At 39.0% G+C, this 27247-nt stretch overlaps 1 protein-coding gene and 1 non-coding gene across 2 annotated transcripts; one reads left to right on the top strand and one right to left on the bottom strand.

Annotated features, from left to right (window-relative positions):
• Positions 1-3900: 3900 nt before the first annotated feature.
• On the bottom strand, positions 3901-4082 carry LOC139225939 (U2 spliceosomal RNA). The gene has a single exon (XR_011587185.1). It is a non-coding gene; the product is annotated as a U2 spliceosomal RNA (small nuclear RNA).
• Positions 4083-5445: 1363 nt separating this feature from the next.
• slc38a2 (solute carrier family 38 member 2) lies at positions 5446-25233 on the top strand. Its single transcript, XM_070900245.1, has 16 exons — positions 5446-5879; positions 6815-7087; positions 7372-7453; positions 7588-7703; positions 10261-10334; positions 10443-10535; positions 10714-10795; positions 14224-14306; positions 14956-15014; positions 16151-16351; positions 16600-16679; positions 17305-17405; positions 18771-18895; positions 20668-20812; positions 20943-21040; positions 22502-25233. Exons 2-16 carry the CDS (start codon positions 6969-6971, stop codon positions 22601-22603), a joined length of 1560 nt encoding a protein of 519 aa, XP_070756346.1. The 5' UTR covers positions 5446-5879; positions 6815-6968; the 3' UTR covers positions 22604-25233.
• Positions 25234-27247: the final 2014 nt, after the last annotated feature.

Raw genomic sequence — 27247 nt, 5'->3', positions numbered from 1 at the left:
AATCCGTTGTCACTAACAACGATGTCAGGCAGACCATGTGTCGCGAACATGACACTGAGATTCTCAATGATAGCTGTGAATGTGCTGGATGACATGATTATACACTTTTCCACTTCAAATATGCATCCATCACAACTAAAAACATCTTTCCCAGGAAGGGACCTGCAAAGTCTATGTGGATCCTGGACCATGGTTTGGACAGCCATGACCACAGACTCAGCGGCGATTGCGCTGGTGCTTTGCTGAGCTGCATGCAAGTGTTGCACTGATGTACACATGATTCCAGTTCAGTGTCAATTCTTGGCCACCATACATGAGACCTGGCGATGGCTTTCATCATTATAATGCTGGGATATGTGCTATGTAGCTCACGTACAAATTTCTCTCTCCCTTTCTTGGGCCTAACAACACGATTGCCCCACAGTATACAATCCGACTGAATAGACAGTTCGTCTTTGCGACGAATGTAAGGTTTGGTCTCCTTGCACATTTGCTTCGGTATGTCAGACCAATCACCTTTGAGGATGCAACTCTTCACCACTGATAAAATTGGGTCCTGACTAGTCCAGGTCTTAACTTGTTGAGCCGTGACAGGGTTCCTTCACTCTCGGCCGGTTGTGGCATTTCCACCTCTGCTGTGGGCAATGGCAGACAGCTCAAAGCATCGGCATAATTTTCGGTACCAGGTCTATGGCAAATGACATAATCATAAGCGGATAATATCAGCTCCCACCTCTGGATGCGGGATGAAGCATTGGTATTGATAACTTTGTTTTCAGAGAACAGTGAAATGAGTGGCTTGTGATCTGTCTCCAGTTCAAACCAAAGACCAAATAGGTACTTTTTAACCCCATACACACAGGCTGGTGCTTCTTTCTCTACCATGCTGGAAGCTCTTTCCGCTTTAGACAAACTTTTGAAGCATACGCGACTGGTTGAAGATTGCCCGACTCATTAGCTTGTTGGAGTATGCAACCAACTCCATATGACGAAGCATCACAGGCTAATACGAGACGCTTACATGGATCATAATGTACCAGCAGCTTGTTAGAGCAAAGCAGATTAGTGGCTTTCTCAAAAGCTCTGTCTTGAGACGCACCCCGCATCCAGTTGTCGCCTTTTCTTAGCAGCATGTGCAGTAGTTCTAATAAGATGTTCAATTTAGGTAGGAAATTGCCGAAGTAGTTGAGTAGACCAAGGAACGAACGCAGCTCCGTCACATTCTGTGGCTTGAGTGCATTCTTGACGGCCTTGGTTTTCGCATCCGTGGGCCTGATACCGTCAGCAGCAGTTTTTCTTCCCAGGAATTTGACCTCTGATGCCATGAAGATGCACTTCGAGCATTTCAGTCTGAGTCCCACTTTGTCCAGATGATGTAGAACCTCTTCCAGGTTGTTCAGATGTTCCTCGGAGTCATGACCTGTGATCAGATTGTCATCTTGGAACACGACAGTTCTGGGAACGGACTTCAGTAGACTCTCCATGTTGCTCTGGAAATATTGCTGCAGCCGAGCGAATTCCAAAATGGCACGTGTGATAAATAAACAATCCTTTATGCGTGTTAATGCATGTAAGTCTCTTCGAAGTCTCAACCAGCTCCTATGTCATGTAGGCCAATGTCAAGTCCAGTTTGGTGAACGACTTACTCCCAGATAGCGTTGCAAATAAGTCATCAGTCTTCGGTAATGGGTACTGATCCTGTTTCGAAACCCTGTTGATCGTAGCCTTGTAGTCTCCACAGATTCTGACTGTGCCATCACTTTTCAGCACAGGAACAATGGGGCTGGCCCATTCATTAAATTCAACCGGTGATATGATCCCTTCACACTGGAGCCTGTCCAGTTCGATTTCGACCTTCTCCCTCATCATATACGGAACTTCCCGAGCTTTATGATGGACGGGTCATGCATCCGAGTCCACGTGGATCTGCACCTTGGCTCCCGTGAAGTTGCCGATGCCTGGTTCGAATAGCGAGGGGAACTTGCTCAGTACTTGGGCACATGTATCTTCCTCCGACGACAATGCCTTGATGTCGTTCCGGTCGCATCTGATTTTTTTCAAGCCAGTTCCTGCCGAACAGTGTTGGCCCATTGCCTGGGACAATCCATAGCAGTAACTCATGAATCACACCGTCATACCACACTTTAATTGTGACACTGCCAATCACCATTATGAGTTCTTTGGTGTACCTGCGTAACTTGGCATTGACTGGACTCAGCCTGGGCCTCACAGCCTTAGTATCCCACAGCTTGTCAAATGCCCTCTGGCTCATTATCAATTGACTCGCCCCCATGTCCAGTTCCATCGATACCGGCACACCATTAAATTTCACATTGATCATTATCGGTTTGCTCTTAATTAGGAATGAGTAGAGTCCATACACTTCCTCCTCTGGTATCTTGGATTGCGTATCCGGATCCGCGCTAGTCTGACCATCATCCTCCACGTGGTGTGTCACAGCACGCTTGCTCATCTGCGGACACTTGCACTGGAGATGCCCCACTCTCAGACAGCCTTTGCAACTATATTGCTTAAATCGGCACTGCTGGTGCCGGTGATTTCCCCCACAACGCCAACACGGAAAAATCGGATGCATTCCCGCTGGCGGACTTTGGGCAGCCGCAGGTTTCACTCATGCAGTCGGGTAGGCCCTGCCATGTGCCGCTCTGCTGAACACCGAATCAATCATATTTACAGTACTGGCCGAGTTTTGATTTTTCACCGATATTTGCTTTAGGCTTCTATCCGTTGTCATGCATGACTGAGCGATCATGATGGCCCTGTTCAAGTCCAATGTCTCCACCGCCAGTACTTTACGCAGGATCACCTCGTGGTTGATGCCAATTACAAAGAAGTCCCGCAGCATGTCTGCCAATACAACCCCAAACTTACACGGTCCAGCTAGATGTCTCAGGTTGGCAACGAATTCTGCCGCATTCTGGCCCTCTGAGCGAACATGCGTGTAAAATCTGTATCTCGAGATGATGCCTTTGTCTGGCTTAAGGTGGTCCTGTACCAGTGTACACAATTCTTCATACGTCTTCTCTGTTGGACTCACAGGCAGGAGTAGATTCTTTTTCAGACCATAAATTTTTGGACCACAAACCATGAGGAACACTGCCCGGCGCCGATCTGCGTCGCCGACCGCCTCCATTGTGTTGGCCATGAAGAACTGGCTCAAACGGCTCACAAAATCTGCCCAATCTTCTTCCACAAATCGTTCCAACAACATCAATTGTGCTCATTTTTACATACAAAGAATCATGTTGCCTCGTCGTCAAATGTTGTGTATGCAATAACTGTTAGACTGAGTACTGTTTAACTCCAAGAGGTATAATCTTGGCTCTGCTTTATTAAGGCCCAAAGTGACTAATATACAAAATGGCTGGCCTTTTATACTTCAGCTGCACACCAGTGCAAGCAGCCCAATGGCCTCCAACAGTGTCGCCATCTAGTGGCTAGTGATCCCAAAAGAACATACATGACAAAAGCTAACCACCCCTCCCAACAGGGAAAGTTTTCAGCAAATGCTCCAACCAAAAATGCTGGTGCAATTTGTTGTAAGACAATGATTATTTTTAATTAGACTTTTAAATGTATTTGAATTGTTAAAACTTGTCAGGTCCGACTGATTTGGAGCAAGACTCCTTTCGGTTTAGAAATCGAAGTACTTGTGTATATGTGTATCGCAGTTCCATGTGTTTAAATGTTTATTTTTATTTGTCTCATTCGTTTTGATCTGTCATTAGCTCCCAAAATTTCCTTGACACTTCCATTCCGGTGTATACAAACACTGAAGAGATTTATCACATTTTTTTTTGTTCATTCTTGTCAGATCAACTCCAGCGCCAAAGATCACTTTGCGCTACTACATTTGATCTAAGCCAAAAGGCCGAGAGGGGAAGCTTCACCGTTCCTGGAAACACTGCAATACCAGGTCGGTGCGTGGAGTGGACGGAGCAAGCCCCTGTTCCATCTCCCTGTTCCAAAAATCAATTTAATATTTGGTCCCCAGATAGGGGATATTAAACTGATAAGAACAGATACTACACTTGATCTTAGCCAAAAGGCCGAGAAGCGATGAATTGTCTGTCGTCATGAGGAATGAAGAAAGTTTTTAAAAAATAACACTACAGCCATTCAGACTCATGTGGCTTAGACCAGACTAGATATTCGGGTAAAACATGTATAAAGAGCACATACCATTTTCCCAACTACTTTAACAACAACAAAAATCTTAAATCACAATACGTGCGACAACTAGCTGTGGCATATTTCTGGTATTGTGGTATTCCTGTATTTGTGATTTCAATAAGAAGAGGTTTATCACTTTTTTTTTAAGAGGTTTATCACATTTTTTTTTTTTAATTCGTAGCCAATCGTTCCAATTCTTTGTCAAATCACAAACGCCAGAGGTCACCTTGCACATGCCAAGGATCACTCTGCGCCATTAAGAGGTTTATCACATACTTTCCACAATTTACACACGCCTTCCAGTATCGTCATAGTCCCTGAGGGGAGTGAGGGGTTTAACGAAGGAGCGGTCGTGGTTGAGTCACGATGACACATTAATTGTTCGAAGGGAAGTGAAATGAATTGTCTGTCGGTCATGAGGAATGAAGAAAGTTTTTAAAAAATAACACTACAGCCATTCAGACTCATGTGGCTTAGACCAGACTAGATATTCGGGTAAAACATGTATAAAGAGCACATACCATTTTCCCAACTACTTTAACAACAACAAAAATCTTAAATCACAATACGTGCAACAACTAGCTGTGGCATATTTCTGGTATTGTGGTATTCCTGTGTTTGTGATTTCAATAATTTTGTCTGGAGAATCACTGACTAGATACAGTGTTATGCTGGAAAGGCATTTGTAACTCGGTGTACGGCCAGTGCCCCTTGCATCGGTTACATTTGTTATAAATGTTTCCGCCTTGTAGTGTGGTGTTGTTTAGCCAGCTCCTCCATCCAGGCCGGTGATAGCATAAAGCTTTTTAAAAAAATATTTTTTCCATCTTGTGAACATTTAAAGATTTTTTTAAATTTAAATAGCAGCGCGCGACCCTGCATCGTTCTCCGGAGGTGCAGGGGAGGAATCATAACTTTAATGAAGCGCCTCCTCCCGCCCTCCAAAGCAGATGGGTTATCCCCGTTTAAATCAAACCTGCGATTTTTATTTTGCAAGCTTCGTGATATGACTTATCTTAACTTGTATTTGAGGTTGGACCTTAAGGAGGGGATTTGATCCGAATGTCAATTCAGATAAATTACGTCCTACGTCGCCTTTTTTAATGGAGCAGCAGGGCATACAGAAAAAGTATATGGGCGATTGTATTCATTGTAACCCCGAAACCATTGTCTCTGCAATAACAAAAATAGAGCTTGAATTCAAAATGTGAGCGTTTTAATTTGATCATGGTAAGGTTTTGTTTACAAACATTGAAATTATATATGTTTCATTTACCATTGGGGGCGGGGCACTTTCAACGAATACTAAAGCTCCACCCCTATCTGATGCAATTTCCAACCGCTTCTTATACCAGTCAGAAACATCTTCAATCCAGACGAGACACCCATCGGAGTAACATAGCTTCAGTAATTGTTCTGTGGATTATTCGGCTATAAACCTCCGTTTATTAACACACGCTGCTCAACAAAAAAAATATTTCAAATGGTCGAACATTCATATCGGGCTGCGTGAGAATTAATCGTTTGAAAACGAGTTTTGGACACTTGAAATAAAGCAAACTATTACATGCTGCTGTCTCTCTTACTCTGACGGTTTGGATCCAAATTACGACCTACGTATATCGAACTGAATTGTGACTAAAGGATCAAAGAGCCACACCGAGAAGGTCATCGTCTGGGAAGAGGTGAGAGATGTGGTCAAGCTATTGTCTATGTAACGAATTCACTAAATGTATTCGCGTAGAAATGATTCGATACATTACTAAACAATGTTGCCTTTAATGTAGCTATCTAATATGGATTTGATTATATTGGTAGCGGAATCACCTTGGTAGTGAATGTGTTTTATATATTGTGGATATCCCCCCCAAAAAAGGATATGATGCAACAGCTTCCACTGCCGCCTGATCATGATCTGAAAATCAGAATTTCGCAACAGTGATCAGATTGTGTATTCCAAGAATATTTCCATTTTATGTATAAGATGTATGAAAAAGCCATCTGATTTTAATTCAGTCCTGTACATTTTGTTTTGGTCAGGGAATTGGCGCTTTAATCAGCCATGCAGAAAAATTGTATTCTGCTCAATGTTGTAGTCGCATGACTGAAATGCCACCCCCGGAGGAATTAACCGACTGATAACCAGTACATAGCAGAGACCGTATTGTTTTGGTCGAGGTAGCTCTCTCCCGTCTTAGATGTGTTTTTATAGTAGAGAAAGATAAAATAAAGGCTAAGATTTTGTAAGCGCAATTAAGGAACTGTGAGGAGATAAAATAAAGGCTAGGATTCTGTAAGTGCAAATAAGGAACTGAGGAGGATAGATTTGGGCATTATTGCATCACATTTCTCAATTGAGTGTGCCATAATGTTAATACAGTAATTTTGTGTGCAAGCTAAGTCTCGGGTTTGAATGCATCCAAAGGTGTATATATATATAACTGCATCCAGTCCCTACTGCTGTGTTTACATTGTACTGCACTGCTAGGTACAGCAGCACATTGCCGCTCTCCAGTAATTTTCCATTCGAGCCGGAGCTGCTGCCCATCACGTGGGCAGAGACAATTAGGAAGGATATTCTGCCGGTTGCTTGGTTATTGACGTATCACTATTTCCTTAGGGACCACACAGGACAAAGCGCAGGGGAAAAAAAAGGCAAATTCTCCGGGAAAAGAGGACGGGTTGCATACACCTTGCCGGCAACAACAGGAAAAAAAGGGGAGAGGACCCAATACACAAATTAGACGTGCTGCAGAAAATCTACTAGCGATACCATGACTATAACAGAGATGAACAGATTTAACATCACTCCTGACGACGACACCAGCAGCATTAACAGTAATGAATACAACTACACAGAAAATGCGACCACTAAAAAGGTTCCCATCAATAGGTAAGGAATGCTTGCTAATCTCTGAGAATGAGAAATGTTAACTTTAATTGTATAAAATACTGTATTCATTTTACTTAATAGAAAATTACTTGCAATACAAACTATTTTCTACCATCCTTGCTGCATTGAAATAGAAAGCCCATCACATGGCTTCATGAATAATTCAAATCTCTCAACTCGTGATTCATCCATTAAAAATTAACGATTTACATTTAGTATAAAAGTGTACACCAGCAAAGCAGTTTTGTACAATACTGCAATTTTATTTTATTTTATTTTTACAGTCAGTATGTTGATATTGATGCAGAAAGCCAGAATTTTCTGCCAAATTTATACTATGGGAAAAAGAAATTTGAAGAAGAATATGTAAGTGTTCCATGTTCTTATTCTGTTTATCATCCTCTTTATAGAATTTAAGTGCCGGGAATCTAATGTACCTGAAATTTGCTGCCACAGCAGCTGTGACTCTCTTAACCTGTGTATTGTTTTTCTTTCTCCAGAGGGCTGGGAATACCTCATTTGGAATTTCTGCATTTAACCTCAGCAATGCTATCATGGGCAGTGGTATTCTTGGACTGGCATATGCCATGGCTAACACCGGAATCGCACTTTTTGTGTAAGTGTTTGAATACGACAAAACAAAAAGCACGTGCTTTGTAAGATGCAGTTCTTAACCTGCTGACACTGCAGTGCAGCACTGACTGCAGCAGAACCTAATGCGGTCCTTTACTGTGTGCCTTACCTACTGTTTAGTCACGTGCCAAGGGGAGGAGTCAAATTGGGGCTTCAAATACTACCGTATTTTAAAATCATGAGCTTTCAATATACAGCAACTTTGACATTTGGATTGACATTTGAAATGTTATTGCAGCTATATACACTGCCAGCAGCGATTCAGTGTTGTGTATAAGAATGTGAGGTCTGATAAATTAAGGGGTAGAATTAAGTATTGGTAGGTTGGCACAAATGGAAAAAAACAGCTGATAAAAGCTTCCACACTGTTGGCATCTTCAAACAGTGAGCCAACAATTCAGTACACAATTGTAGTTGAATGTAAAAACTGCAGTTAGGGCATGATTTTTTTTTTCTCGTCTTTATTTTTAGCTATTCTGCCTGTAAGATAGCTTTAACATTTCAAATCATCCTGAAATGCCATCTTAACAGTCATAAACTAACCAACAAAAAGCATAAGTAATGGATGCATCTGCATATGTTGTGAAGAGTGGGCACAAGGTGCATGGAACAGTTTAGACTGAGTTCTTATTCAATGTGCTTGAGAAGAACCATTGATAAATAGGCCTCGGGATGTTTCCCTTCGGTTGTTATCAGTCACTCATTGAAGATGACCTTCAGTAATTGTGCAAGACAGGCTGGAAGACACTGGCAATGTTTTCTTGAGGGGTACTGGGGGTGTTTACAAACAAAGCATTCAGTGGCATCTGGTTGTATTCAGTAAAATGAATGAATGGAATTTCATTTTTCAGCTTGTCTATGAAGGTCAGACTTGTGAGATGTGGTACAATTGTCTTGCTGCAGATCTTAATGGTCATGCAGTGGATTATGTTGTAAAAGTGGGTTTATCGTGCGATGCAGAGAAGCTAGCCAAAATATAACATAGGAAGATGTGCAGGGTATAGTGTACCGAAACAATTATTTATTTGATGTCTTTTGGGACATAAATGAAATGCATGTTAAATAGTGTTTGTTAACAAGAAAGGGAGATTGTTTAGAATGCGCTTCATATATCAAATTTACAACCATGAGACATATAAAATATTTGGCCTGGAGTGACTACTTATCTTAACAAAGGTGTGTTTCTCTGGTGAACCAAGAAAGTAAATAATGGAGCTCCTAAACTTCAAGTTTAGGACAGATGATCTTGTGAACACTTGGAAGAATGAGGATCAGATCATTTTCCCAGTGGGACTTGTCACGTCTATTTAACACCAGAATTGTTGATTAAACTACACAATGATTCCTCAGTGAAAGTGCCAAAATGTTCTTAACTATGAAGCACATCTGGGCTCAATAAAATGTTTTTGAAAATTCAACTACTGTTGATGTTGCTGCTATTCTAGTGTACAAAGATACAACAGATTAGCATTTACATGGTAATCTGAGTTCAAGACAATTGAAAGTGCTGTTCCTAAAGCATGTGGAGAGTAATAGTAAGAAAATAACTTTCTAGATTTATTTCATGCAATTTAAATCTGGATTTTTGTTTTAAGATAAACAATTGCCTTTTAATGATGTCGGCAGCACAGTACAGTTCTATTGCTTGTGTTGAATTGCAACCCAGACAGAGCAACAGAAAGGGTTAATGTATTTTTAAATTGGAGTCCGGTTTTTTTTGTTGTCTTTGTGCTGATTTAATAATATGAATAGTTGCTGTAATGATCATAAGATTTGCTAAAATCTTATTCTTACAAAGCTTTAGACAAAGGAATGAGTTTAATTTTAGTATGTAGCACATAGTTTTCATGCCAGCAGGAAAGAAAAAAAATACATGTGACATTGGCCACAAAGACAGTGGACTACAGTTAATTGCAAAAGAAGCTATTTATAGTTCGAGTATAGTATCAGTTGATTTACATTAGAGATTACTCTGAGAAATTGATCATCTGTGGATGAGAGTGGTGCATGTTTAAAATGTCAGATACAAGGAAGAGATTGTGAAGGAGTGTCCCCTGGTATGTGAAACTCTGTTCTGCACCCCATGCTGAAACCTTTGAAATCAAACAAAGATACAATTTCGGCATGTTAGAAATTATGTTAATTATTTCAAATGCACTGAATTCTGCTTTAAAAGATATTCTATTCTTAGTTGCAACAGTTAAATAATGATTCTGAAAAAAATCATTTTGATTTCTACCCCCAATCAAACCTTTAACATTTTAAAATTAATTTTGTGGACTCAAACAAGGTTTTAAAACTGGCTAACCAATTTGCGTCTCAAGCAAAATGATAGCAAATAGTTTACAGTCACTTTAATTCATGACAATTAAAGACTTCCTTGTTAATGCTGCAGCCAGGTATTTTTATCTTATGTAAATTAAATTCCAAATATTATTTAAGGAGATTTTAGCCTGTTGTTTATGATTCATTGCAAAGCATCAAATTAAAACATTTTTTTAACTGCTTTCATTAGAATATGTTTATCATCTTTTTTCCAGGATCCTTTTGAGTGCTGTATCAATATTTTCACTATATTCTATACATCTTTTATTGAAGACTGCAAAAGAAGGAGGTAATGGATAAACTCTTTGCTTAAGTGAGTCATTTAATCTACCAATTTTAAATAAACATTTCTTTTTTAACTCGTGTTTATTAAACTGTTACTTGTTTTTGGTTCTAGGTTCACTGGTCTATGAACAGCTGGGACTAAGAGCATTTGGGTTGCCTGGGAAATTGGCAGCATCCATTTCAATCACGATGCAGAACTTTGGAGGTAAAATTCTTGTGCCTCCCTAAAATAGCATTTTATTCATTTAAAAGGACAACTTCCTCACGAAGGTCTTACTTATTCCAACATGAATACTTTTAGATTGAATATCCTAGTGTAGCGAGTCTAATAAATTAATTTTTTTTTGTTTTCTATTTTTTCCCTTTTCTTTTTCTGACTGCAGCTACATCAAGCTACCTCTACATAGTGAAATACGAGCTACCAATAGTCATTAAAGCTTTCCTGGGACTTGAGGAAAACACTGGGTACGTTGAATCAGCAACTTGATAATATTAGGCACACCATGACAGAAATGCCTGTTATATATTTCAGCACTTTTTCAGATATATTAATCTTTTCAATAACTCCTTTGCCTACTGATAATTACCATGACAGTTAACGGTCTAATATATCACATAATGGCAAAAAGCATGTAGGCTTGGATTTGGACCCAAAGGTGACTGTAATTTGACTTCAGAATCTAGCTCAAAGAGTTGCTTTTTATCAGTTCCTTGGATAAGTACAATGCTCTGCTCGACCCAATATGTGATTTTTTTTTTGATACCATAAATGTTGTTGGCTATCATTTGTGTAATAATGCCATTTAATGATTCAGTATCCCATGCTTTGTGAAAGACTAATGATATTGAAGGATATCCAGCCACAGGCCTGAAATGTAATATGGTGCCGCGCATTAACACCCAATGCAGCAATATTTAGTTTCTAACCAAAAATGCATTAGTCAGCCAAAACACAATTTAAATACAATAGTAAGTGGGTATGACATGCCCATTTTCTTATGATAGATTGGATGCTGGATGCCACGGACCACCATTTTATTATGACCATGCTGTAGGAAGTGGGGAGGAACAATGCAGTTTTTGTACTGCCTACTTCCCCTATGAAATACGTGGTCAGCAAGCCACAGTCATGGCTTTTTGACCGAGGCCATGCATGAGCAGTTACTTTAAGGTCACAACTGCAACTATTAACTCTGTGTGCACAATCATGCCCAAGTGAGAACCAAAAATAGCAACAAAAAATACCTGCAGATGTTGGAAATCTAAGCAAAAACAGAATGCTGGAAACAGTCAGCAAGTCAGGCAGCATCTGTGGTGTGGATCCTTCAACAGAATGTGACCAAGTGCGGTTGATTCAAGATTGCTGCTGGTGCTGTGAATTCCATCCCAGAAAGTGAACAGTTTGAATTCAGACCACCAACAATCTTGATGACACAGATTTTACAGCAAAAATAATGGTGAGGCTATCAGTGCTCATCATTATTAAAGTGTAAATTAGACATTAACTTCCGGCGACATCACTTGCACAATTAAATGCTGAAATCAGGAAGTTGCCATACAAGTTGCCTTGCTCCTCCACAAGCTTCGCTATAACAGGATTTCACCCAGAGACTCGGCATTAAAACAATCGTACAGTGTGAAGTTGCTATATTTATGTGATACATACCCACTAAACACACCAGAAAAACTTAGGACTTGTCCATTTCAGTGTAAGCAAATGTTTCATGGTGTGATAAGTCTTAATTACTGCCAAACAACCTCTCTGGCACTGAAAATTAACTTTTACAAGTGTGGAGTTCCATTCTTTCAGAATTTAATTATTGTTGGAGAATTAAAAAAAATAAAACATTTAAATACATTTTTGTTTTAACTTTTTCTCTGTCTCTTTTATCACTCTCTTAATCTTTCTTTCCCTCTGTTTATTTTGCTTTCGGTACATGATTTGGCATTTAATTAAGTATTCCAACTTACACATCCTAGTTCAGACTCTGCGCTGCTCAGTAACATTTCTTAAATCTGATTGGTTAAGGAAGATGCACAGTTGCTTGACCTGCTCACACAGGTCACAGAGCCCCTGAAGAGAGCGCTGCACCAAAATGGCTTTCTAATCACCGCAAGTTCCAGTGCAAACCCCCATGTCTGTGTGCATGTGCAAGTGTATTGAACGGCTTGTGCCGTTAGTTCAACGCTGACTGCAAAATTCAGTCCATTGGATTGCCAAACTGCAAGTCATTCTGAAATGCAAACATAACATAAATCATACTTTAATCATTGAGTAATTGGAAGCTTGCAAATGATTTTGCAATATTGAGCAACATAACAATAGTGATTGGAAAAGCCACATTACAATGAGTACATTTGTCCTTCCTGGAATTTCCAAAGTTTTAGTTATTTGGTGTCATCTAATTACTTTAGAAGAGATAATATAACATTAGAACTGTGGCTTATTTAGCTTTAGGCTAAAAGTCATAAGTGCTTTTCAGAAACAATGGTGTGTTCTAACGGCAAAGACAAGTTATAATGTAGTAAAATTTTAATGAGTGGATGGATTTCTTTTGCTCTTTGTTCACAATGTAACAAAGTAATTTCATGATAACACAGTTCTGCTCCCCCCCACCCCGACCATGTAATAACGGATATCAAAAAACATCAAATCAATATACAGGAATTCTGGCCTGTATTTGAGAAGATGACATGGTCATACACGCCAGAAACAAAATGATCAGAAAAATACTCGGAATACAAAAAAAATAAAGGCCATGTATTTTATTAATCTCACTGAAAGAATTAGAATAGAAATATTTGTGCATAAAATGGTGCCAGTAATAATTAATATAGACACTTTATTCAAGCTAACATACAAGTGCAGTGAAATCTTTAAATCTATAATTGTGTAATTCAGGTAAATAAAATGATTAATGTGCTGTGGTGTCCACCAGTCAAGGAAGGTTTCAAGCAAATCAGTGGAAGCTGCGCATGGTTACTCCGGCATATACTAAAGGTCAAAATATCAGCCAATGTCCTGTTGGTTTCAAGCCAATAGAGTGGCATTAGGATCAATAGGGTGGCAATGCCACCAGTAATTACAAGCGCCTCTTCTCCATGAAAGTGGGCACCACTAATAATGATAAGGCAGCTTGTCAAATTAAAAATGCTTGGCAGCAAGTTCAAATAACAAGTTGGTGACTTGTATCAGTGGAACAGTTAATGTCCTGGGGTGCCTATTGGACACAGAAGGCTTGGACACCACAAGGCACCCAGGTGCCTGGCAAAGTTTGAAAATCAACCAGTGTCAGAGTGAAAACTATTTTTGGATTTATTTTTAAATGGATGCAACAAATCTTTCTGGCTACTTTTGTACAAATGGTTAAATACGTTTCGGTCGTAAATTTTGATATTACGGTACCACTATTGAGGAAAATAAGTACTATGAAGTTTATTTATTTATTTTTCTATTAAAAAATGCAGCAGAGTCTCTTAGCTGCATCGGGGCTGGTTACAACCTGTTTTCCCAGTTTGTTCCACTTGGCCACAGGTGGCATGTGGCTAATGAATGTTTTGGACCGGTTGTATCTGGTTCCATTTTTAGTGTTTTCGTTTGGAGTAAGCCGACAAACTGGTTCTAACCAGTCCTGTTTTCAATGTCTTCCAATGCATTTCCTCGGTAGGAAGGATAGAGAAAACTAATCACAGCTGGGCAGTAACATTAAATTTAAATTACCAAGGCGAATCCGCTCTCAAAGCTTTAAGCCATTTACAAATTTATTGCTTTATCGAATTCATGCAAGACTGCACCATATATATTTAAGAATGTTAAAATAATTACATTGGGAAAACTTCAGTCATTCTATTCAAAATAAAACTTATAGCAATTTACTTGTTTCCTTTTTCAGACATTGGTATCTGAATGGTGACTACCTGGTCCTTTTGGTGTCTTTCATCATAATTCTTCCTTTGTCTCTTCTGAAGAATTTAGGTGAGCAGCTTGCACTGTCGACAGTAAGATTATACTTATAAAAGCCACGATCTATGACAATCGTCACCTAACCAGCTTTGGAGCGGGCAGTCTGGTTTTTAAGCAGTTTTTCTAGAAATTTCCAAAATTGTAATCTTGACACCAACATCATGGTTCGGGAAACCAAAATCCACATTTTATTTCACTTAATTCTGTGTGCCATGATGTCCATAAATTAGTTATTAATATTATTAAGACTGTCAATGAACTTTTATTAGTGGCAAAGCAAATGACAGAACTCAAATCGTGCACGTCTAGCCTGAGTCCTATCCTGCCCTTTGTCCAGTTTTGAACTTGCGTACTGAACGTTGCACAACTCGGCAGCATGTAATTGCACGGTCAAAGTTGAGGAGCGATGTTAATATTTAATCAGTTTCTTCAGACATCTGTTCTCCATTGAGGCAACTATTTGAACACCAATTATTCTAAAAACAACAGGGAAAATGCTCTTTTTGTGCACAATGCGTGGCAAAATTGTAAACATCTTTAGAAAGAGTGCACTTCCAATTTTGCTACACTTAGTGTGAACAAGTATTAAATCATTCATTGGAGAATAATTGAAGGTTACTGTTGAAACTGGGTCATACAAATCTTTTGTCTTATTTTACAGGTTACCTGGGCTATACCAGTGGGCTGTCTCTTCTTTGCATGTTGTTCTTCCTAATAGTTGTAAGTATAGAATTGGATTTATATTGTTAAAAAAGACAATACAAACTGTATAAAATATCAAATGCCAGGGTCAATTTTACAGAGGATCATAGGCTTTGATTTTTGTAATGATTGTCCAATTAGCACAGCATTTCTTTTTTTTTTGCAGAGTAGTGGAAAGCAGGTTTTAGCCCATGAATTCCCCGCATTGCATGGATTTCTCCACATCTCTCCTAAAATGTAACTCTTGCAAAAGGTCCTACACCTAGTAGCACATTCAAGCGGGATTTTATATCTCAAATCAGTGATTCAATGGGCAATTTCACTGTGGAGGGAATCAAAGCCGAGCCCCAGCATGACATCCAATGCCTGCCCAACTGTGGCATCCCTGGGGTTTCCTCCGCTGAGATAAACTAATGCAGCAAAACCAGATATTGAACCAGGGATCTCGTGTTCTGAATGCCACACTAATTCAGAAGATGGTGTTCTTATACACGACCCTGTGGGAGCCCATCCATTACTAAAGGTTCAGGGTAGTAAAGGTGGAGAGGTTGGCACTCTGTCTGTCTGTGTTTTTACAAGTATGCCATGGACCTCAGATGTTAATGCTTTCAGTTTGATTTCCTACCTTATTTCTCCTGTCCTGAAGCAGTGAGTAACTTTAGATAAGGTTTCATGTGGGTGTTGCCCTCCAGTGTCTTGCACAAATGGCTATGCTCCATGCACGAACCTGGAAATGAGGGAGCTGGTTTATAATGGGAACCATCACAGTTAAGCCTGCTTTGTTCTCCCACGACATCCACCCTACCAACTTCCAGCAGGGATTGCTGGATGTCAGTCAGGAGCAGGAACTATGGCTGAAATTTTCCTCATCCCCACTAAGGAATATTGAGGTCAGTAGTGGCAGCCCACTGCTGCATTTCTGAGATTCATTAGCTCAATGCCAAGTATGCATTGAACCTGGAACCTTTCTGGTTTGTGTCACATTTCACATGAGGCATGACTCGCTAGGGGGCAGGAGAATTAAAACAAATTTTAAAGAGGGAATTGCCTTTTGACCACAAGTAACTGTGTTTTCCTTTTAACACCATTCTGTACTGAAGTCGTTCATTTGTATTTTCTTTTAACCTCTAATCTCACTTTACAAATACTTGCAGGTAATTCACAAGAGCTATCAGATCCCTTGCCCATTGCCCGATCTGGAGCAAGAACTAGGGAATGCAACGTTTAATGCCACCATAATGATGACTGCAACCGCTGCATATAAAACAGTGACAAGTGGATCCGAGTCCAGTTTAGCATCGAATACAACAGATGAGGATATGTGCAAACCACAGTATTTTATCTTCAATTCACAGGCATGTATGAATAAGTTGTAAAGTGTGTATTTCCACACTTACTCAAAGAATCATGATGTTGCAGTATACCAATTTGTAGCCCATGATATTTACATGTATGACACTGTTAATCATGATACTTCATAGTACAATTAATTTACTAAGAAGTATAGCAAAACATCTTTAGTAACTGTCCATTAAAATTGTGCTGAGTATTTTCTATTTGAGCTGATGTGTGATTGACACTTCTGTTCTCCTCTGTTTTTCAGACTGTCTACGCTGTACCAATTCTGACATTTGCATTTGTGTGTCATCCAGCTGTACTTCCCATCTATGAAGAACTGAAAGAGTAAGGATACATTTTTTTTATATTGGGCGTGGGTTCAGTCTGGAATTAGAGACCCCTTTCTGGGTTAAATGGAAGTGTCCTACATTAAATAAATTGGGGACAGTTCAGATTCAGTTCCTAGGCTGCACAGGTCTGCAACTGCCCATAGTGCTGTACAAATGGGCACTCACTTAGAGTACCTGGTATGTACATCTGGTAAAGAGAATTGAGAATTTACAACAAGGACACTTTAGTGGTTGGCATTGAAGCACATCACTGGGGCAGATTAGAAAGAACTTTTCTCTGTACATTTGGCATGTGTTACACCAAACCTTCCAGTATCTGATGCTAACACTGGGTTCCAAGAGTGAAAAAACATTCTGTTCTCCGACATGCCATCCCTCAACACAGTGAGCACTAATAGTCACCAAAAATGTAATTTTGCTTGTTGATTTCTTAGATAAGATATTCAGTGTCACATTTTGAAGCAGTAACTTGAAGTGCATGATCATTAACCAATAAGTTATTAAAATTGACTTCTGTGAATTATCAATTTGTAGCTTTCTGATGAGATATGATCTGTTAGGGATTAAAATGCAGTTGTGGTGAATGAATCAATCAAAGCAATATTTTCTTTCTCTTTCAGCCGGTCCCGCAAGAAAATGCAAAGAGTTTCCAATGTTTCGTTTTTCTTTATATTTATTATGTACCTGCTGGCTGCTCTCTTTGGTTACCTGACCTTCAATGGTAAGTTCTACTTAACATTTTCTACCCTTTTATCCTTCACTCTCCTGAAGCAGTGTCTTCTCCTAATGTACTGTTCTCTAGGCACCAGAGGTCCTTCACTATCTGGTCCAAATAGCCGATCTTCATGTGTGAGTGGGGCTTGAACCCACAACTTTCTGACTCCTACCAGCTATGCCAATCTGACAATTACATTTTTTTTTTATTAAAAAGAACTAAAATATTTCTTCAAAAAAATTGAATTCCCACAAGATTTGGTTCTTCTTGGGTTAACTAAAAGTCTGAAATATAATTTTTTTTTCAAGAGCTTCAAGAAATAATCACTAGCATTTGATGCAGTTTAAAGCTGTATATTTTAATGTTAGCCTAAGTTAAGCTTACTAAACTAAACCCTTAGGATTCCTCAGTTATATTTTCTGCTGTTTTTCTGAATTCTTGCTTGTTTTACCAGTAATGTAAGTTACTGTGTTGTTCCACCAAATGCATGACTGGGGCAGCCTGGTTGTTGCTGATTTGAATCCAAAGTGGTGGTCCTGATAATGTTACGTTGTGATGGAGACAATAAAATAGATTGAAAAACATATGTTGTTGATAGGAAGATCAAGTTTTAGCCCATCATTGTCCTTGCCTCACCCCATCCGTTGCTGAAGCCCTCATCCATGCCATTGTTACCTCTAGACTATTCCAACACACTCCTGGCTGACCTCCCACATTCTACCCTACATAAACTAGAGGTGATCCAAAACTCGGCTGCCCGTATCCTAGCTCGCACCAAGTCTCGTTCACCCATCATCCCTGTGCTCGTTGACCTACATAGGTTTCTGGTTAAGCAACACCTCGATTTCAAAATACTCATCCTTGTTTTCAAATCCCTCCATGGCCTCGCCCCTCCCTATCTCTGTAATCTCCTCCAGCCTCACAATCCCCCAAGATGTCTACACTCGTCTAATTCTGCCCTCTTGAGCACCCCTGATTATAATCACTCAACCATTGGTGGCCATGCCTTTTGTTGTCTCGGCCCTAAGCTCTGGAATTCCCTACCTAAACCTCTCCACCTCTCTACCTCTCTTTCCTCCTTCAAGACGCTCCTTAAAATCTACCTCATTGACCAAGCCCTGCCCTAATTTCTCCTTATGTGACTCAGTGTCAAAGGAATTGTCAAATTGAGGTCAAAACATTGAATACTAGTTTTCAGAATTAAGTCACATTCAAAATTGTTTTGGTAATTATACAAGTGAGAAATTTAACAAAATAAAATGACTTGACATAATTCAGGATTTACATCGAGATATTTTCTTTCATTGCATATTTGAAAACAAAGTAAATCAGACTTAAAATGAAAACTAATGATCTGTTTCCTTTTTGCAGGAAAAGTTGAACCAGAGTTGCTTCACACTTATTCAAAGGTGTACCAATTTGATATTGTCCTCCTTATTGTTCGTCTGGCAGTACTCATAGCTGTCACACTGACAGTTCCAGTTGTTCTTTTTCCAGTAAGTATAACCAGTGAAAATAAATCTTCTCTTCAATAAAGTCTAATACTTTCATAAAATAAGAGTGATACCAGCTCCTGATTCAAGATTTTTATATACACTGAAACTATTCTGGGTATGCTTTTCTAGTGTAACGAAGCGTTAACCAGAGAAGATTACATTTAATTCAGTTGGGAAAAGATGCAGTTCAAATAGTAATTCTCTGCTCTTATGCTTTAGAGCTGGTCAGCATGTTTGTTGCCACCAGTGTAGGCCCACTTCATTATATGTTATCCAGTATTTTGTCCTGTTTTTTTTAAAGAACTATCTGCTGTTGTGCAGTATCAGGGGATGTTAATTCCTGCTTCAAAATACAGGTTGATCCCCCCTTATCCGGAACCCTTGGGACCTGGCCTGTTCCGGATAAGCGATTTTTCTGCATGAGGGGTGGTCACGTTAAATAGGATGGTACAGGTACTGAGCAAGGGAATTTCGGGGCTGGCTGGTTTGGGGCTGGGAGTGCGGCAGAGAGATCATGGGAGGCAGGGGGCGGTGGATCGCGGGGTCAAGCCAGCGATTGCAGGAGTCAGCAGCGAGGAAGGACTTCAATTTGTTCATGTCGGAGTTCTGCGCATGTGCCACCCGGTGGCCGGGAATGGTTCCGGACGAGGGGTGGTTCCGGATAAGGGAGAGTCAAACTGTAATAGTTTGTTCCAAATACATGAAATCACTTAATCTTTTCCTTTACCATAGTTTTTTTTTAAGTAATCTTAAAAAGTGTAACCTTGTATTTTATTTTGATACAAAATTATACCTGTACTCTGTACCACAATTCTGATAAGGATAAAGCTGTATTGTCTCGTGGTTTGAATTCTCCACCCCTTGCATGAATTAAAGACCAGTTAAAATCACAGCATTATCTTTTGCAAATAGAATTTATGTCTCTTTTGTGGACATACTTAATTTTGGTCCCCCATCTTTTGTGTACTCATTTTAATGACCTCTGCCATTTGCTTCTGAATTTCCGCCAATCGCAGAATTCAGAAATAAAGAGTAAATGTCATTAGTATAATTACACAAGCTGTGTAATTTAAAAATTAACCTTCATTACAAACTGGAGCATCTTTATAACAGATTCTACTGGGAAGAGTATTCATTTGATATTTGTATTTATACATGAACATCTCAACATGGAAGATGGCCATGCTGCAAAATATATGGTTTTCCACAATTTGTACCAAGCCTCTATACCAGTCACTCAAAGGTCAGCAGTGATAACACAGGTTCAATGCAAGGTAAACCTTGTCTGAACCTTGTAATGTGTCTTAGCTCCAACCTGAGAACTTATCACATCAATGTGATGTTTCTGTTTTTAATACCAGCTATCTTTAAGACTTGAATGAGACTACAAATTTACTGCCAGACTTTGGACAATGTGCTGTGAAGTTAAGACCAGTCGTTTCGAGATTGCCCAAACTAATCTTACTTGGGACCGTTATTGCCATTAGAGAAGTTACTTTCATTCTCATTAGTGACAGTTAGATTTGAATTCAGCAGCAATAGCTGAAAGTACTGTGTTCTATCCCACTGCATTGCCCATTTTTTTATACCGTCAGGGTGAGAAACTAATAATTTTGCAGCAATGATGTGATGCTAGTTTTGAAAGTTTGTTTTGACGGTATTTGTCTGTTACTTGTTGGTGGCATAAGATTTAATGTTTTCACTTGTTAGTGCTTTAATAAATGTAGTGTAAGATGAAACAATGTTGGAATAATGTTATCCTTTTCCCACAGATTCGTACCTCTGTTCAGCAGCTGCTATTTCCTAGCAAAGAATTTAGTTGGATACGTCACAGTATAATAACTGTTGCAATTCTGGGTTCCACTACTTGCATGGTGATCTTTGTTCCTACCATCCGGGACATCTTTGGGTTCATAGGTAAGTGTGTGTATGAAACAAAATGTGTCCTTTGAATGCCATTCACACCTGCACTTCCTGTTCAGTTAAACAAATGAACAGGACTTCATGCAGATTCATCTATTCTAACATTGTTCCCCATTTCTTCTAGGTTCCTCTGCTGCTGCTATGTTAATCTTCATCCTGCCTTCTGCATTTTACCTCAAACTTGTAAAGAAAGAGCCTATGAAATCAGTGCAGAAGATTGGGGTATGTACCGAACTGGCTTTTGAAGTACATTGAACAAAGTGTTGATAAATGCAAACAGCTGACAATTCAGCTCACATTTAGCGATGAGCAGATTTCCCCCCCACCCCCGGTTGTGACCTTAAATTTCTACTGCTATATTTTACCACTTGAATATGCATTTATGCAGCAAGTGGTGAATTATCCTGGTACATGATATGTTTTCACATACTCTACCTCTAAAGTATTTATGGTGGATATTATTCAAAAAGTTGAGGGAAATAATACCGCTTCAGTGAAAAGGAAAATGGGGAGGGGTGTATAATCCGTTCTGTGCCCCTGCCAAGTTGAAGTTCACCCCTTATGTTTTTTCATTGTAAACTATAACCCTTTCTAAACACTTCACAAGTAAGCAATGCATTATACTTAAGTAATGTTAAGTTGAATTTTACCCCCATGGGCCCTAAAAGTCCGTGGAGATTCTGCCAGTCTCCTGCCAGTGTCAAAGCAGGAGACAAGGGAATTTTAAGACCTAATTCTTTATTAGAGAGCAGAAGCATTAGCAGCAATATAATAATTGGTCCATCGAGCCTTCACTTCCAAAATGCCCTGCAGATACCGTATTGTCATTCTAGAACTAATTGCCTTGAATCATATTTACTAAAAGGAATTCACCCTATCCTTTTGTTTAAACTTTGCATGGTTTTCATTACAACACCATGGTTGATAATCCATTCCATGCTTCTATCATCCTCTTTGTGAAAAATGTTCCCTAAGTTTCTTATTTTTGACAGCCTTAACTTTAAACCTTGTCCACCAGTCACCAAATCCGGTGACCAACAGAATCATTTTTCTTGATCTAATATCTACATACCTCTTAAATTTGTAAAATTAAATTGGTCAAAGACTACTTACCTTTTTGAATGTAAGCTAGCTTTCTTTAATCAGCCCTGACCTTCAAGATGGCTCTTTATGCCATCCCTCATCAAATTGTCAAATATGTTTCCTACAATCAAGGTAAGGCTCACAAGTCTTTGGTTTGAGGATTCATCTCGTCCTTTTATTTTAAAGAATAGAGATCACGTTTGCTATTTTCCAATCCATTGGGACATAATCCTGTTCCAATATGTTTTGAAAAATAATGGCGAGGAGATTCACAATCTCCTCAGCCAACTCTACAAGTGCCCTTGGATAGAAATTTTTAGAAATAAGAAGCTTGCTCAGTCTAAGCTTTCTTAACCTATTTAATATGCCTTCCCTTTTTAAATGGTTCTGAATTGGAACAGGATGTTTTACACGACTGCCTGCTATAAGGTGATATAAGTCACTGATTTAAAACGCTGCATTTAAAATGACCATTGAGTTAGTTATTTAAAGAATCAATAATATTTTGTTGAACATCATATTACATACATGCAAAGCGCCTTTATTTTAGTTACATGTAAGGAAATGCTGTATTAAATAGTTTTTCTTTTTCTTTTCTAGGCATTAATTTTCCTTATCAGTGGCATATTTGTTATGATTGCAAGCATGACACTCATCATTCTCGACTGGACCCACAATGCATCAACGAATGATGGCCATTAAGCTGCAACAAAAGTAAACCACATACTCAACTGTGGAAACAATCATTCTATGAACCTTTCTCCTGAAGAACAATAACTATATTTATTTTTCCCCTTCAAAATTCCAAGAATTCAGGAAGACAGGCTTCACATTTGCTGTCTTCCTAGAAGATAGGAATTGTTTTCCAATGAGTAGATTATATATATTATAATCGTTATTGAGTAATGTGGGACCCAAGCAGTAATAATACAATTCCTAGAGAATTGACTAATTGGTGTACAGTATGTATTTATACGGTCACGTGCTTGGCAGAACAAAATGTTACAGACCCTTAAAAAATTGACTTTTGTTTGTAGATGCAGTGTCTAAATTCCGTAGGTGTGCCTAAATAGTTTACTGTATATTAGTAGGCTACAAGTAGCACATAAGCATTCACTAATATTTTTGCCCCAAAAGGCTATTTGTGGACATAGACTTGACTATTTAAATTTTTCGGCAGTAATCTGAATTTTTAGTTGAGAGTTGTGTTTACTTCAGTTCAGAACGTAATGTTTATAAAAATAACACATTGGCAGATAAGACACAATGGAAAGTTCTTACTCTGAAACAGCCCAACTTATCTTACAGAAGTGTTATAACATCCTAGAATTGGCTAATCACAGATAATTGGAGCTTTAGGAGACAGTATATAGAGTAAAACATGGTAATCATGCCTTATCAAAAATTTAGCATGTTAAGAGTTATTCCGTGAAGCTGGTTTTCTTGTTTAACAATGCTGTTTTTAGCGATGTATAATAAGTATGAGAAAATTAGCATCTAGAATCCATTTCATAATTAATGAACTGACTGAAATAGATTTTACACTTTTCAAATAAATTTTGTACCATGTGTTGATTACAGTTATGGCATTTATATAATATCTGCCAGCTATTTATTCCACTTCTTAAACATTAATCTTTTCTTGCTAACCTCCCTGCTGCTTGTCAGCGGCTGCTGGGACATGCGATGTAAGTGGGAGAACAGTCTCTATTTGATCTGTGTAGTGCCATTTTGTTTTCTGCTAATAAACATCAGTGGTACACTTTGTAGTACCTGCATTGAACTCTTCACAAAAGTGCCCTCATGACAATTCATGAGCAGAAAAACACCACTACATTGGCCCTTCTATATCACATGTCTGAAGCCAAGCAGCAATTGTTGAGAGTTGAATTTGTGTGATTGTAATGAACAATATGGTACTTTTATCAACAACTAACGCTGAAAACACCACTAAACTCTCCCTTTGTGTCCCTTTGCATATCCCTTTGCCCTCTGTTGCCACTACAAAAAATTGCTGAAGTTTTTAATACTGTCACTGATTGTCTAAGTGGCAACAAGTAGTGGAATATGGCAGTGGTGGAACTGAGAAAGTGGGACCTAAAAGGAAAATATGAAATTGCATTAAAAGTAATGTTGTATTTCAGTATTTGCCTAGTAATCCTTACTGATTTTCTGCCTCCCAGTGTTGTAGTGCTATCCTGCTGTCACCCTGTTTACTTGAAAGAAAACTTATATTTTGTGCTTCCTATGACAGTTCAACCTATTATGATGTGTTTTTTTTATTTGCTATTTGTCATAGAATATTTATAGACCTGGAGGAAATCAGTATAATTTAACATATTTATGACTTTGTAAATAAAACTGTACATAATCTTGGATAATGTGTACATATATTGTCAATATTTAAGAGGTATTATGATTGTTCCATGAAGTCCTTATGAGAACAGTTAATGGACTCTCATCAAAGTCAGCAAATAAAAGCTGAAATAATGGCTGTTTGAAGAACTTCTGCTGACAACTGGTAGAAGGAACTCTGTTTCAGTGCTTTGTGTTTACTTTGTTCAATGTAACTTGTGTAACACAATGTCAAGTGCTAAAACAGTGTGATCATGCCGAACCGGTGAATGAACTGGCACAATGTAATTGTTTGTAATGAGTGACTGAACATTCATAAGTTCTGGATTACTGGTCGTTGCTGAAACAGAACCTCAGTTGTTCAACCTTGAAATCGTATCTGATTTGATGCAAATGATTTGCGTAAATTGTAGTTAACAAAAAATCAATAATATTTTAAGAGTTCACTGTTACAGAAAACTCGAACCATTGCTCTTTCTAAAAATGTGAAACAATGAACCAATCGATACAACAATTTTTAATTCTCTTTGGGAAAATATTACAAAATGGATTAGGATGAACTGTGACTTACTACTGAAGTTCATGTTTTGAAGACAATCACCAGAACTTTAAAAAAAAGCTTGTGCATTGATATTACTTGTATAATTCACCCTAAATATTTGTACCAGTGCAAGCATGCAGTACAGAAAGCTTATAAAGCATGACTGCTGCCTTTAGCATATCCTTTTAGTTAATGTGGGTAGAATGCCTTCATGTATGTTGTATTTTCAGACACTGTTAAAGGCTTTCCCTGACATTATGTAAAAGTTATCTTGTATGTATATTTCTATACCGTTAACTGTGAAAGGCTGACAATGTGGATGGAGGGATTTTGGTTGTTAGCAAAGAGAGTGCATTATTGCCAATGCTACACTCTTGTTTCAATGAAACACTCATTGTACTGTATATATTGTAAATAAAGTTATACTCTGAAACAATGTTTCTGTCTATGCCTTTTGATATTGCTACAAATTCAGGTCTGCCATAGGTGCCTTCCCAGGTTTAGTAATCTCAGACATATTTATGGGAGTTGCCTCAATTACTCCATATCTAATATAATGTGATTCAGAGATGCAGAGCCCCGCACCGCCCCCCCCCCCCTTGTGACTTGAACAAAGTATCTGTGTCATTCACACACGCACTTCTTCAGTCTGTCCAAAGACAGACCTAACAAACACTTAAATGAAACAAAAGCGAAATACTGCGGATGTTGGAATCGGAAATAAAAACAGAAAATGCTGAAAATACTCAGCAGGTCAGGCAGCATCTGTGGAAAGAGAAACAGTTAACGTTTCAGGTCGATGACCCACAGAACTGGAAAAAGTTAGAGATGTAACAGGTTTTTAAGCAAGTGTAGGGGCAGGGAAAGGGGGGAGGGGAGGAAAGAACAAAAGGGAAGGTTTGTGATAGGGTGGAAGGCAGGAGAGATTAAGAGACAAAAGAAATGATGGTGCAAGTCAAAAGGAGATGGTAATGGGACAAGTTATGAAATAAAAGAGTCTAGATAGGGTGTAAATGGAGATGGCAGAATCATCAACGCTGCCATGGAAAAGAAAAAAACAAAAGAAAATTGAGGCAAAGGTTATGGTTTGAAATTGTTGAACTCGATGTTGAGTTCAGAAAGCTGTAAAGTGCCTAAACGAGACGCTGTTCCTCAAGCTTACGTTGAGCTTCATTGGAACAGTGTAAGAGGCCGAGGATGGAGAGGTTAGAGTGGGAGTGGAGCGGAGAATTAAAGTGACAGGTGACTGGAAGCTCGGGGTCACGCTTACAGATTGAACGGAGGTGTTCTGCAAAGAGGTCACCCAATCACACTTAAATGAGACGAGGTTTGATGCAGATTGTTAAGCCACTTTGTTTCACATCAATTCAACTTACAACAGTTATGATCAGATTCGCTCATTTCCATCAATATAATTTGTTTTCATGTTATAATCTAAAATAGTGAGTACGCTACACTTCTCCACATCACAACGACTTGGGCGGACAGTGAAAGGATGGTCAGCCATGGTCCCAGCAGAGGTGGGGAATTTCAGAGAGGCAGTGGTGCTCCTTGCCACCTCATTTTCCTCACTGCTTCTGCTGCTATTCTGCCCAATTTGAGGTGGGAAAGCAAAGTAAAATCCAGGCCATTGTCTTAAAACAATGGGAAATTGCCACTAAAATGATCACTACAAACGATTGCACTTCAATATAGGATGGTGTGTAGTCTTAAAAAGCAGCTTTCAATTGTTATGGGCAATGGGTCATTACAAATGATAAGTAGGATTCCATTGTATGTGTTCAAGTAGCACTCCATTGAGGTTCATAATATTGGTAGGTTAACTTTGCTTGCTTTTGCATGCTCCCATCTGAACAGAACCTTTATTTTCCAAGAAAGTTAATTCATATTGAATTTCACCAATTCGGCCCAATTAGGAGGAACTCAGTTTTATGTTTTGTATAGCTAGTTCACCACTTTCCCTCCTTAAACGTTGCTCATATGTCTACTCAGATATATATATATATCCTTCCAAAAGAGATGGGATAGAAAATTGACATTGGCTTCTTTTAAAACCAACTGGAGCTGCGTTTGCTATATAGCATGGTAAAACTCAGATTTTCAGTACCGTGGCCCTGAATTTGCAATGGGTATGATGGGCGTTCTCTGAGAGTACGCCATCATAGTGCCTTTCAAACTGACCGTATGTTCGGCTGAATCCAGAACTTTTGATCTGTCAAGTTTCAACTGCACATCGGTTTCACTGCATCTTTCATCTCCTCATATGAATGAACAGGCTGGCGAAAAGTTGGGATAATTACCCACCTACTGCGAGGTCCTGGTATCAGCTGTGGCTCAATGGGTAGCACACTCGCCTCTGAGTTAGAAGCTTTTGGGTTCAAGTCCCACTCCAGAGATTTGAGCTCATTGAGGGAGTGCTGCACTGTCAGAGGTGCTGTCTTTCGGATGAG

This window comes from Pristiophorus japonicus, chromosome 15, assembly GCF_044704955.1.
Source record: "Pristiophorus japonicus isolate sPriJap1 chromosome 15, sPriJap1.hap1, whole genome shotgun sequence".
NCBI classification, from domain to species: domain Eukaryota; kingdom Metazoa; phylum Chordata; class Chondrichthyes; family Pristiophoridae; genus Pristiophorus; species Pristiophorus japonicus.
This window is presented reverse-complemented; position numbering and strand designations above follow the sequence as displayed.